At 58.0% G+C, this 12,045-nt stretch overlaps 2 protein-coding genes across 3 annotated transcripts; both read right to left on the bottom strand.

Annotated features, from left to right (window-relative positions):
- Positions 1-1,047: 1,047 nt before the first annotated feature.
- Positions 1,048-4,281, bottom strand: LOC118696735 (membrane primary amine oxidase-like). Its single transcript, XM_036399020.1, has 4 exons — positions 2,697-4,281; positions 2,318-2,603; positions 1,499-1,628; positions 1,048-1,350 (listed from the first exon to the last, which is right to left on the bottom strand). Exons 1-4 carry the CDS (start codon positions 4,264-4,266, stop codon positions 1,048-1,050), a joined length of 2,289 nt encoding a protein of 762 aa, XP_036254913.1. The 5' UTR covers positions 4,267-4,281.
- A 976-nt stretch (positions 4,282-5,257) lies between these two features.
- On the bottom strand, positions 5,258-10,476 carry LOC118696736 (membrane primary amine oxidase-like). Of its 2 annotated transcripts, none has more exons than XM_036399021.1 (4): positions 8,836-10,476; positions 6,693-6,978; positions 6,373-6,502; positions 5,258-5,866 (listed from the first exon to the last, which is right to left on the bottom strand). In XM_036399021.1, the coding sequence occupies exons 1-4, from the start codon at positions 10,400-10,402 to the stop codon at positions 5,582-5,584; spliced, it is 2,268 nt and encodes a 755-aa protein (XP_036254914.1). In that variant the 5' UTR covers positions 10,403-10,476; the 3' UTR covers positions 5,258-5,581. The 2 variants fall into 2 exon arrangements, with proteins under 2 accessions (XP_036254914.1, XP_036254915.1); XM_036399022.1 differs by having other exon boundaries at positions 6,373-6,503; positions 6,775-6,978.
- Positions 10,477-12,045: the final 1,569 nt, after the last annotated feature.

The raw sequence follows: 12,045 nt of genomic DNA, 5'->3' as shown, positions 1-12,045 counted from the left end.
CGGTGCCCCCAGGGACTCTTTGGTGAGTGTTGAGTGTCTGCAGCCGTGTGCCAGGGCTGGCACCGGCCTCACCAAGCTTCTCGGTGTCCCCATGCCAGCCTGGCACGGTGGGGAGGGGCTCTGTGGGCTGCACATGCAGCTGGGGTGTGGAATCAAGGGTCCCCACACAGGGGGGCTGAGCAGGCTGGGCAGCAGCCAAGCCCAGAACTGATTAACACAGCTCAGAACAACTGTTAAACATTAACTGCCTTGTTTGCTCCATATTCCCTGGCAGGAACCTCCTGACAGCACCAGGGTCCAGGAGCATCGCCAGGACAACCCACACAGCCATGCCAGGCACCGTGCCAGGCTCTGGGGCTGCCCCACAGCCCTGGGAGCCCCTCAGAGCTGAGCCAGGACCTTCCCTAACAGGGCTTCAGCCCTTCTGGGGTCTGGCCCCAGCCACAGGAGACAGAGCAGCAGCCAGGAGTTTGTTCAGGAAAAGCACCGAGTGCCCGTTTATTGGGAAGGGCACACACAGGGCAGTGCCCAGCCCGGGCTGTGCCCATCCAGAGGCTCAGCCTGGGCTCCTCCAGCAGCCTCCCAGCGGGCCCAGGGCAGCACCTCCCTCGGCAGAGCCAGCCCTGATGCTGCAGTGGCTGGGGAGGAGGTTTGGGGCATTCCACAGCAGCACCACACCACTCACTGCTGCCACTGTGGGCAAAACCTCAGCTGGAGCACAGCCCCAGGGGCAGCTGCAGCTTTGTGCTGTGGCCAGCACTGTCCCCTGTGTGCACCGGTGATGGGAAGGAGGTGGAAGCCCCATCCCAGAGGAGAGGAGTGGCTGTGGGAACCCCACAGTACACAAGGTGACATCCAGGGTGAAATAAAATCATTCCCAGGGGCTGCTTTTCAGAGGCTTTGGGTCCTCCTTTGCTACAGTGCTGAAATGAGAGCTGAGCTTCTCCCAACACCTGACCCCGAGCACAGGACAGCCTGGGCAGGACGGGGCAGGTCCTGGTGTGGGACAGAGACCCCCTGAGTGCCCACCCAGCAGCCCCTGGCCCATCAGAGCCCACCCAGAGGCGGTGCCAGGCTGAGGTTGAGGAAGCCCCCGAAGTGGAAGGGGGGCAGGCGGGGGGCACAGGTGGCAGCAGAGGACAGGCAGGCGAGGGGATTGTCCCCACACGCCCCAGCCTCCTGCTCACTGCTGAAGTACACACTGTCAGCTGAATCCACTGAGGGGTCCTCGCTGAAGTAGTTGTAGGGCCTCAGGAAAAAGCCAACACTGTTCCCCACTGTCACTGTGTTGGGGATATCTTCAGCATGAGGGACGTGCAGGAAGCCCACAGTGATCCAGGCCACCAAGTCCTGGGAGAAGAGGAACGAGGCATCTGTCAGGCTGAGCAGGACTCTGCCAGCCCAGCAGCTGCTCAGGCTGGCTTGGGACAGGAGCAGCTTCTGTCCAGGATGGCCCCACAAGGTTCAGCTTCTCCCCACCCCAGGAAGCCCAGCTTACCTGGTTGGTGATGGTCTCATTGTTGATGAAGTCAGCAAAGGCCACAGTGGGTGTCCAGGGGTCGTTCTGGTTGTAGATGCTGGTGCTGGTGGGCTCCTCCTCCTTCCTCCGGGTGACAGCCAGCTGGTACCTGCCAGCACAGGGCTCACAGGGGCTTGTCCACGCCAGCCTTGGCATTGCCAGCTGGGAGGCACTGCCAAACTGGGGCTGGGCATCCCCAGTCTGCCCTGGGGTGGGGAGGGAAAGGGCCAAGAGGGCAGAAATGGGCAGCAGCCCCAGCATCTCCAAGCTTTGTGGGGGATCCCTTGCTGCCTGTGGCTTTTCCAGCATGGCTGGAACACGGATGGATCCAGGTGCCAATGCTGTCTCTCAATGCCCAGTGCACTCCCTAAAGCCACATCTGCTTCTCCCCCACACAGACATCCCCAGCATGAGCTCCATCAGCTCACCCTGGCACTGAGACTGCTCTGTGCTGATCCCAAGCATTTTCCAAAGGCATTCTGTCCTCGTGGGAAGATACCACAACCTGGCAATGCCAGTGCTTCCCTTAGGAATTCCTTCTGCAGCCTACTTCCCCTCAAAGGCAAAAACACATGGGGTTGCTCTAAATTAGTCTGACGTGGGGTGAGACTCCTGCTTGTGACCTACCATGAGCAGATGTTATTGAGCAACATCTCAAGGAAATTTCAGAGCCAAAAGCTATGCTTGTGTTTGCTTTAACCCTTTGTTTAACCCGTCCCTGCAGCCTGCTGCAGGCCTGCCCAGGGGTGAGAACCTCCCTCCACCAGGAGCAGAAGCTGCTGAGGCCTCAGCACCCACCTGCCCCAGCTGACAGAGCGCTCCATGGAGCTGTTGGTGGGCAGGTGCTTCCCAGCAAAGCTGATGACCTGGATCCTGTAGCTGCGTGGGTGCCCCCACTTGTTGGGATTGGGGCTGACAAAGGAGAGGTAGCGGGGCAGGGGGACATTGAGTGGGAATGCTGCCTCATCCTCCTTCTCCAGCCTTTCCCTGCGGAGGTGCGGCCGCTCAATGGTGCTCTGTGCGCTCCAGGGATCTTTGACAAACTCATACTCCATATCCTGGCTCTCCAGGGAGTTCAGCTGCCCTGTGAAGCAGAAGAGAAAACCCTCTCACAAGCTCTGCACCCCACAGAAGGCCACAGTAAACCACAGCCATGCACAAAGGTGGCCAGACCTACCATCAACGTCCAGGTCCACCTTGTAGTGGATATGGTGGATGTGCATCGTCCCCAGCGTGTGCGGCCCAACCCTGTTGCCATAGTCAGTGCCCCGGCCATGGAGGAAGGAGGAGCTGATGTAGCCCGTGGCGTGCACCCGGACCTCCATGGCCCCGGTGGCGTGGAACAGGAAATCCCAGATGTAATCGTAGTTGATGAGCGTGGAGATGGCGCGGATCACCAGCACGTTCTTCCGCAGCCCGCCGTAGTAGAAGGACTGTGAGTCGGAGAAGTGGCGCCTCAGAGGGAGGGCAGAGTCGTGCTCAAAAATGCAGAGGGAGTTTTGGTTGGTTTTGGGAGTGTCTGTCTCTGCCAGGTAGTGCCGGTCCACGTAGGTGGCTGTGTAGGGGCAGTCCAGGCCCCGCACCAGCTCGTAGGCGAACCGGCCGATGCCAAAGCTGCCGTCCAGGTAGCGGGTGGACATTCCCCCGGGAGAGTTGGAGCCGTACAGGGCCAAGGCTTCCTGCAGGCTCAGCTCATAGACAATCCTCTCCCCACGGTACCTGATGTCGAAGAGGCGCGGGCCAGTGTTGGGGTTCATGCCAAAGGCAAAGCTCCAGCCCTGGAAGGTGACGTGGTTGTTCCTGACACTGTAGCGGGGACCCTGCGGCTCAAACTGCAGCGGGCCCGGGGGCCCAGGAGGGCGCCGGGGCTTCATTGAGCCCAGCACTGCATCAGCCTGGGGCTGCTTCAGTCTGACCACCTCCAGTGCACCAGCCACAAACTCCTGCTCCAGATCCCCCGTGCTGGCAAAGTAGCGGCCGTTGTAGAAGATTTTGCGCAGCTGCCACCGGGACACGTGCAGGTCCCCGTGGTCCACCAGCACCTCCAGCCCCACTGGGGACAGGTAGTAGCCAGTGCCAGCCACATTGTGGAAAAGAACAAACCAGGTCAGGCGGTCACCAGACTTGAATCCCCGTGGGGCCGTGGTGAGGGTGACCAGGTCGGTGCCGTCGGACTCGCAGCAGGCGGTGAGGAAGAGCGGTGCCTTCCTCAGCTCCCTGTGGATGAGGGCGTTGATCTCCGCGTACTCCCTGCCCGTGACGGCCCTGCGGTGGTAGGGCACCTTCCCCCCGTACTTGCGCACCGTCACGTCCCGGTGGTACGCCGGCCTGGGCAGCGGCCCCACCACCAGCTCGGTGATGTTGGGCTCTGGCTGCTTCCCAAAGTACAGCACAGCCAGAGCCTCCCGGGGGGGACGAGCCCCCCCTGAGTCCAGGAACCGCAGCACCTCTGCCTTGGCGGGCACCTGCACGTCCAGCCAGGCGATGCAGTTCTCCGAGGGCTCGGCGCGCGACGCCTCCACCAGCGGCACCCCGAGGTGGCCCTGCAGGTACCGCACCACCTGCGACATCTCCTCGGCCGTCAGGTCAGCAAACACCAGGCTCTGGCCATCCTCCGTCTCCTCCTGCTCCGGGGGCAGGTGCTGGCACGTCCTGGGGCTCCTTTCCCTGGTCAGCAGCACACAGACCAAAGCGAAGATCGTGGCTAAGGCCAGACCAAGGAGGATGAGCACGGTTTTGAGGCTCATGCCTGCTGAGGCACTGAGTGCTCTCTCACAGTCTGGCAGGACACGTTTCCAGCTGTGGAATCCTCCCAGCCACTCACTAGAGCAAGGGGCTGGGTTTATTTTCCTCCCCTGTTTCCTCAGCAGGGAACAGCCCCTGGAACTCGCAGGGGGGTGCAAGGGGACGTTCTCACACATTGCCAGGATTTGCTGGGAACCATAAAAGGCAGCTATGCTCTGCTTCCCTAGAGGGCCATAATTTTAAGTAAACTCAATGTTTGTACATCTGTCCTTCCCCTCTGGTCCCAGATCCTACACTGCAGAGCTTGGGGAGGATGGATGCAGTCGTTTAGGGGAAATAAGCACATTCTCACTTCTGCTCTGTCTCTTAACCCTGCAGATACTGGGCAGGCTGTAGAGATAAATCATCCCTGTGCAGAGCAGTGCTAAACACAGCACCCTGCCCCATCCTGACACAGCCCTGCCATCACTGCTGCTGTCAATGTCCCCATGGTCCTACAGCCAGGAGGGAGGGGACAGCTCTTTGTCACCTTGCAAAGGTGCCCACTGGTCCTGAGTTACAGCCTAGCACAGATGGGGCAGCAAGGAGGGGAACAGAGGCACCAGAGCCCACCCTGGCAAACAGGCAGTGGCACTGGCCCTGCTGCATCACCAGCAGCCATCAAAGGTGAAATCATGAAAGCCATGAAACCCCTTCCTGCAAGGTCCTGTCCAGATCCCTCCCTTGTGCCCAGCACTGAGGGCCTGAGAGCCACAACCCACACAGTCTTGGCCATGACCCAACCTCGCCCCAGCAGCAGCCACAGGGCTTGGTGCCAGTGCCCACCTCCACCCCAGCTTGTCCCTCCTGCCTCCAGCTGGACACCCCTGTGCCCTGACAACACCCAGAGCCATGCTGGGGTGGTTTGTGGGCACAGGAAAGATGGCAGAGAGCAGCACCCCTCCCCAGGAGATGCTGCTGTTTTAAGTTGTAAGAATGAGACACTCAAGAGCATTGGACCAGCACCATTTTCATTATTTTAACCTGAGATATGCACTACACAGCACTTGCTTCTACAGCAGAGGAACAGGATTCTCTCCTGACTCTCCTCTGGCAATAGACTCAAATTCAGGAATTAACAGATAACATAGACTTCCATCTCACATCATACTAGGAAAATCATGTTTTCCTTTTCAAGAGCACTATTTCAAAAGCAATGATAAAACATGAAGTCACTGGACAACTGAAAATTGAGACAACTTCACTAAAAAGCTGAAATTTGGAGACAGAACAGTCAGCCTGATGTCTCTGACCACATCTCCTCACCATCCTGCAGCATTAAAGCCTGCTCATATTTCGAAAACCATCAAAAGTGAATGGGGGGAAGTTTGGCAAACAAGAGGCAGTTTTGGGCAGGCAGGCAAGAGGGTTGATTTCACACGCTGTAAAGTCCTGCTCGCTGGTGAAAAACACACCATCCTGGGAGTATATAGAGGGGTCCAGGTCATAGTAGTTGTAGGGCCTCAGGAGAAAACCAACCGAGTTTCCCACGGTCACAGTGTTGGGAATATCCTCAGAGTGTGGAATGTGGAGGAAGCCAGCAGTTATCCAGGCAACCAGGTCCTAGGCAGGGAAGAGCCACAAGCCCAGGGTCACTTCAGGAGCTGCAGCAGCAGTGGCCAAAATACACGTGGGGCAGTGGGGAGTGACAGAAGAGAAGGAGGGGGACCCTGATGGGCACCAGCCAGCTCCCACACGCCCAGCTCCCCTCTCCTGGGAAAGAGCTCCCCCCTTCCCCAAAACCCGCCACAGCCATGGCTGCAGACATCCACCCAGTGGAAGGACCCTTGCTTTGACCTCCATGGCCTCACAGAGATTTTCGTGATGTTTTGCCAGCATTTCTCCACAGGGAGAAAGAAGCTTCTGCTCTGCACACACTCTCTGTGTTCTCTGACCCAAGTACCAAGCAGACACACAGAGAAGGAGATGCTCAAACCCCCTTTCCTCTGGGCTGCTGCTCTCAAAGCTGGACCCAGTGTCCCAGGGGTGCTGCTGGAGCCTCTCTGCTCCTTGGGGCTCCCACTGAGCCTTGGCTGGGGGTCACATTCAGCCCAGGAAGCCCAGCTCACCTCGTTGGTGATGGTCTCGTTGTTGATGAAGTCAGCAAAGGCCACAGTGGGTGTCCAGGGGTCGTTCTGGTTGTAGATGCTGGTGCTGGTGGGCTCCTCCTCCTTCCTCCGGGTGACAGCCAGCTGGTACCTGAGGACAAGAAAAAAGAGGGGAGCAGCCCCCCGAGGCAGGGCAGAGCTAAATCAACTCCTGAAAGCCTGCAGAGCCCAGAAGAGTTCTTCCCTGTGCCTCCCATCCAGGGCCATCCAGCAATGCCTTCCCAGCTGGCAGGGCTGAGGGGGTCTCTGGGAACCTGCCCTGCCAGCCAGAGCAGCCTGACCTTGCCCAGCTGATGGCTCTCTCCATGGAGCTGGCCTCAGGGATGTGGTCCCCTGCAGAACTGGTGATCTGGATCCTGTAGCCACGCTGGTGTCCCCACTTGTTTTTGCTGTTGGCAGCAAAGTAGATGTATCTGGGCATCTTGGAGTGGAGCAGGAAGGCAGCCTGGTCTTCTGTGTCCAGGACTCTCTTGGTGAGTCGTGGCCTCTCTATCTGCTGCTCTGGGCTCCAGGGAGCCTGTGCCATCTCAAACACCATGTCATGGGCCATGAGGGAGTTTTTTACCCCTGTGAAGTCAAAACAAAGTCGCTGAGGAGAGTCTCCACGGTGCCCTGCTCCCCAAGGACATCACAGAGCCAGCTCTCCCTGCACCCTGGGCTCTGAGCAGCCCAGGAGCAGCTGCTGCTCTGCAGCTCCCCATGCCAGGACAACACCCCATGTGTGGATCTATGGCTGGACACTTGTCCAGGCTGGGCAGCACCACTGGGCAGCAGAGACAAGAGGGGACAAGGGATGAGCCTCACCCCAGGGCAGAAAAACAGGTTTGCCTCCCATTTTCTTCCCTGTTTGCCTCCACAGCCTAATTAACAAGAGCATGGCCTTTGTTAGTGCTCATCCTGCACAGTGGAGGCCCCTGCAGCAGCCTGGGTGCTGCACACATTTGCACATCACAGACAAGAGCAGTGTTGGGCTGCTCTCAGGCCCTGCCACAAAGAAGAGAAGTGGGCCCAAGGTTTGGAGCAACAGGAGCAAATCAGCCTGGGGATGAGGTGGCAAAAGGCTGCTGAGAGCATTTGATGGCCCGTGACTGTGCAGGTATGGCAGAGGGGTTATTGCCCAGAACCTCCTGCCTGTCCCACCATGAAGTCCCTCTGTGTTCTGCTCCTTTGACACAAGTTCTCAGCTTCCATAAAAACCATTTCAGAGCTGAACTTGTGGTCTGTGAAGGTCTGAGCCCCACAGAAGACGATCCATGCACAGCTGAGCTCTTTTCCTTTCTTTTTCTCACATGAACAAAACTTCTAAGCCCACACCTCCCCTGGCAGTATTAACAGTGACAGTCTGATTTCATCTGCCTTCTCCCTGTTCCTGCAGTTCTGCCACTCCCCCACTGCAAGCACCCCACCCTGCCCCACAAGTGGGAAGGAAAACCTGAATGACCACCAAAAAAGTAAAGTTCTTTGAGAAGTATTTAGAGAGACTACTTTTTCAAAAGGAGAGACAAGATCCAGACCTACCTGCCACATCCAAGTCCACCTTGTAGTTGACAAAATGAGTGTTTATCATACCCAGGGTGTGCTCCCAAAGTCTATTGCCATATCTCAGGCCATCCCCATGGAGAAAGGATGAGCTTGGGTACCCTGTGGCCTGCACCTTGCCCTCCAGGGCCCCGTTCTGGTAGAGGATGAAGTCCCACACGTAGTCGTAGTTGTCCACGGTGGCGATGGAGCAAAGCACCAGAGCGGAGTTGACCACCTGAGGCTGAGCATCCCTGCACTTCCAGCACTCACTGGGAGCAGGGGGCTGCTCCTGGGCTCAAAAACCCTGTGCAGACATCCACTGCCAGACTGTGACTGCACAGGGGAGCAGGGGACCTCACTGGGTGGCTGCAGTGGCTGCACAACTCAGGATTGAGTGTTCCCCCAAGAGAAGAAGGGAGGGATCTGCAGGAGCTCAGCCCCACGGAGCACCAGGACAAGCTGCCCTGCTTTACATGGGGCAGCGAGACACCAGGAGGGTTTTCCTAAGGGAGGAGGAGTGCCAGGAGCAGCAGCAGGCTCTGTGAAAGCAGGCTCACTGCCTCTGTGCTCAGACAGGGCCAACTCCCTGTCTGCCCACCCGTGCCTATGGCAACACACACCATGCCAGACATGAGGCCTCAAGGAAACACAAACATTTTTCAGCTGCTACCTTTCATACTTTCCCTGAGCTGAACACAGAGCTCCCAGAAATTCCCACTGCTTTCCACCCAGTGACCTTGACAGACAGACTTTATATATTGAAAAATAATTTTGCAATGAAAGAAGAGGTTAGGAGAATAAAGAAGCAGAGTTCTGATGTCAGTTATTAGGGACTGTATGGAACCTCAAAGCTCTGGGGCTTATCAGAACAATGGCAGACATTAAAAGAAGATCCAGACCTACCTGCCACATCCAAGTCCACCTTGTAGTTGACAAAATGGGTGTGTATTGTACCCAGGGTGTGCTCCCAAAGCCTATTGCCATATCTCAGGCCATCCCCATGGAGAAAGGATGAGCTTGGGTACCCCGTGGCCTGCACCTTGCCCTCCAGGGCCCCGTTCTGGTAGAAGATGAAGTCCCACACGTAGTCGTAGTTGCCCACGGTGGCGATGGAGCGCAGCACCAGAGCCGAGTTCACCAGCCCCCCGTAGTAGAGCGACTGCAAGTTGGAGTAGTGGCGCCTCAGAGGCGAGCCCAGGTTCTGCTCAAAGATGCAGAGCGAAGCCTTCCTCTTCTTGGGCCTCAGGCTGTCAGACAGAGAGAGCGTGTCCACAAAGGTGGCCAGGTAGGGGCAGTCCACCCCTGGCACCAGGGGCGAGGTGTAGCGCCCCAGGCCGAAGCTGCCGTCCATGTAGCGGGTGGACATCCCCGCCGGGCAGTTGGAGCCGTACACGGACAGCGCCTCCTGCACGCTGATCTCGTAGGCAACCCTCTCCCCCTTGTGTCGGATGTCAAACAGCCGCAGGCCCCTGCTCACGCTCATGCCAAAGGCAAAGCTCCAGCCCTGGAAGAGCACCTGGTTGTTCCTGACCCTGTAGCGGGGACCCTGCGGCTCGAACTGCAGCGGGAACGGTGCGGCCGCGGGCGCTCGAGGCTTCATGGAGGAGAAATCCCCGTCCTGCGGCGCCCTCCTCACCTTCTCCACGCTGATCCGACCCTGCACGTAGGCGCTCTCCAGCTGCACCATGTCCCTGTAGTACTGCCCGTTGTAGAACACCCTCCTCACCGCCCACTCCGACACGTCCAGGCTGCTGTGGTCCACCAGCACCTCCAGCCCCACGGGGTGCAGAAAGAATCCGCTCACGTTCTGAAACAGGACAAACCAGGTGACCCTGTCCCCAGACTGGAACCCACGGGGAGCAGCTGTCACGGCGGCAAGGTTGGCTCCATCGTACTCCATGACTTGCTGCATGAAAGCTGGAGCTGAGGGGAACACTTGGCTCTTCAGAAAGCCTCCAATCTGCTTGTACTCAACAGCCAGTGTGGGCCTGCGGTGGTAGGGCACCTTCCCCCCGTACTTGCGCACCGTCACGTCCCGGTGGTACGCCGGCCTGGGCAGCGGCCCCACCACCAGCTCGGTGATGTTGGGCTCTGGCTGCTTCCCAAAGTACAGCACAGCCAGAGCCTCCCGGGGGGGACGAGCCCCCCCTGAGTCCAGGAACCGCAGCACCTCTGCCTTGGCGGGCACCTGCACGTCCAGCCAGGCGATGCAGTTCTCCGAGGGCTCGGCGCGTGACGCCTCCACCAGCGGCACCCCGAGGTGGCCCTGCAGGTACCGCACCACCTGCGACATCTCCTCGGCCGTCAGGTCAGCAAACACCAGGCTCTGGCCATCCTCCGTCTCCTCCTGCTCCGGGGGCAGGTGCTGGCACGTCCTGGGGCTCCTTTCCCTGGTCAGCAGCACACAGACCAAAGCGAAGATCGTGGCTAAGGCCAGACCAAGGAGGATGAGCACAGGTTTCAAGTTCATGCCTGCAGCTGGTCCAGCAGCATTCAGAGACTTTCAGAGCAGGCTTTCCAGCTCCTGCCTCTGTCAGTGTATGCTGCACTGGATGGATTAGCACAGAAAGCACAAAAGACTGGGAGAGGCTAGGGGAGGAGATCTGAAACCCTTGGTGACCAGAAAGGGCAGATCTCCTCTCAGCTGCAGCCTCTTTGGTCCTCCTTCACGGCAGTGCCCTGAAAGAACTTGTGGAGATGTAGGGTCAGTGACTCAGACAAGTTCCACATAATTCCGTTACTTTTTCAGTCCAGCCTGCTTTCCTGAGGCTGCCTGTAAAAACGGAGACTCTGCAGTCAGTCTGAGGTGGCTGTGACCACTGTGAGGCTCTGACAAGCTGGGAATTGTTGCCACACTGTACAATTTCACCTCTTTACAAGTCACCGATTTTCCTTGTTTATCAGGCTGCTTCCCTGTAAACATTCCCTCTGGCAACACCATTCCAAGCTTGGAGTTACTTTTTATTTAATTTTTTTTCTGTCTTCCACATGGAAGCCTTTGCTGAAAACACATCCTCCTGTGTAGCAGGAGAAAAACTTTGGCAGGCATGGAGGTGTAGTTCAGGATGAGAATCAGGCACCAACATGCTGTGAACAACCAGCTCTTAGAACACCTCAGAACAGCTCTGAGCCAATTAATCCCCAGCACTGCACTGCCACAGGATCATCCAGCCTCTGCCTCCAATCAGATAAATTGAGGTGCAGCTTCCTAGAGGTTCCCTCAAGGAGAGAAGGACCCTGAACCTGCCCCTGGCAGCAGCTGAGGGCAGTGCCTGCTATCAGTGCCCAGGCTGGGCAGCCACATCCGCCCTGTGCCACCCCAAGAACATTCCCCAGCTGTGCTGCTCACAGCCCTGGCAGAGCAGGGCCGCCAGAAGGACCTGGTGCTCCCTCCTGCCACGCAGCAGATGCTCGGGGTAGACAAGACTCACCACCTTGGCTCCAGTCCCAGAGCTGGTGCTGAGCAGGACAAGGCATCCAAGAGAACCAAGGCTGGAGATTCAACCCAGTATTTCCACTCCTGCTGCCAGCCTCACCTCACCTCACCCTCGTCCTCTCTTCCTTGCATCAGTTTCCTGATGGGAGACAGCACCCACCAGCCCCTGGTTGTTCCTCTGCAGCAGATCCTGCCTGGCTCAGCCCCTCTGTGTCCCCTGTGCTCAGACACCAGGCTGGGAGGCAGAAGGGCCACGTTGCTGTGGGACACACTCCATTATCCTCACCACCACTGGCAGCCTGAGCCTTCCTCGGGGCAGGCTGCAGCTGTGGAGGCCAGGGACACACTCAGCCTGTCTGTGCCAGCACACAGGGCTCTGCCTCACCAGCCAGGAGAGCCTCAGAGCCTCAGCCCTGCTTCATGAGGCCACAGAGCCAGCAAAGGGGCTCACTGCAGCACAGACACAGCAATGGGCAGGGACAGCACAGGGAAAAACAGAGCTGTGGCTGGATGGGACACAGCAGAAATGCCTGCTCTCATCACTCCCAGCAGCAGAATCAAATGCCTCTGAGTAACCCCAAACAAGGCAAAGCAGCACTGATTTCCTAGGCAGTCAGGTTTCAAGGATTACCTGAGGATAGGCTTGGAAGAAAAATTCCCTTTTGGTTTTGGCCTGG

Source organism: Molothrus ater, chromosome 27 (assembly GCF_012460135.2).
Source record: "Molothrus ater isolate BHLD 08-10-18 breed brown headed cowbird chromosome 27, BPBGC_Mater_1.1, whole genome shotgun sequence".
Taxonomy (NCBI): Eukaryota; Metazoa; Chordata; class Aves; order Passeriformes; family Icteridae; genus Molothrus; species Molothrus ater.
This window is presented reverse-complemented; position numbering and strand designations above follow the sequence as displayed.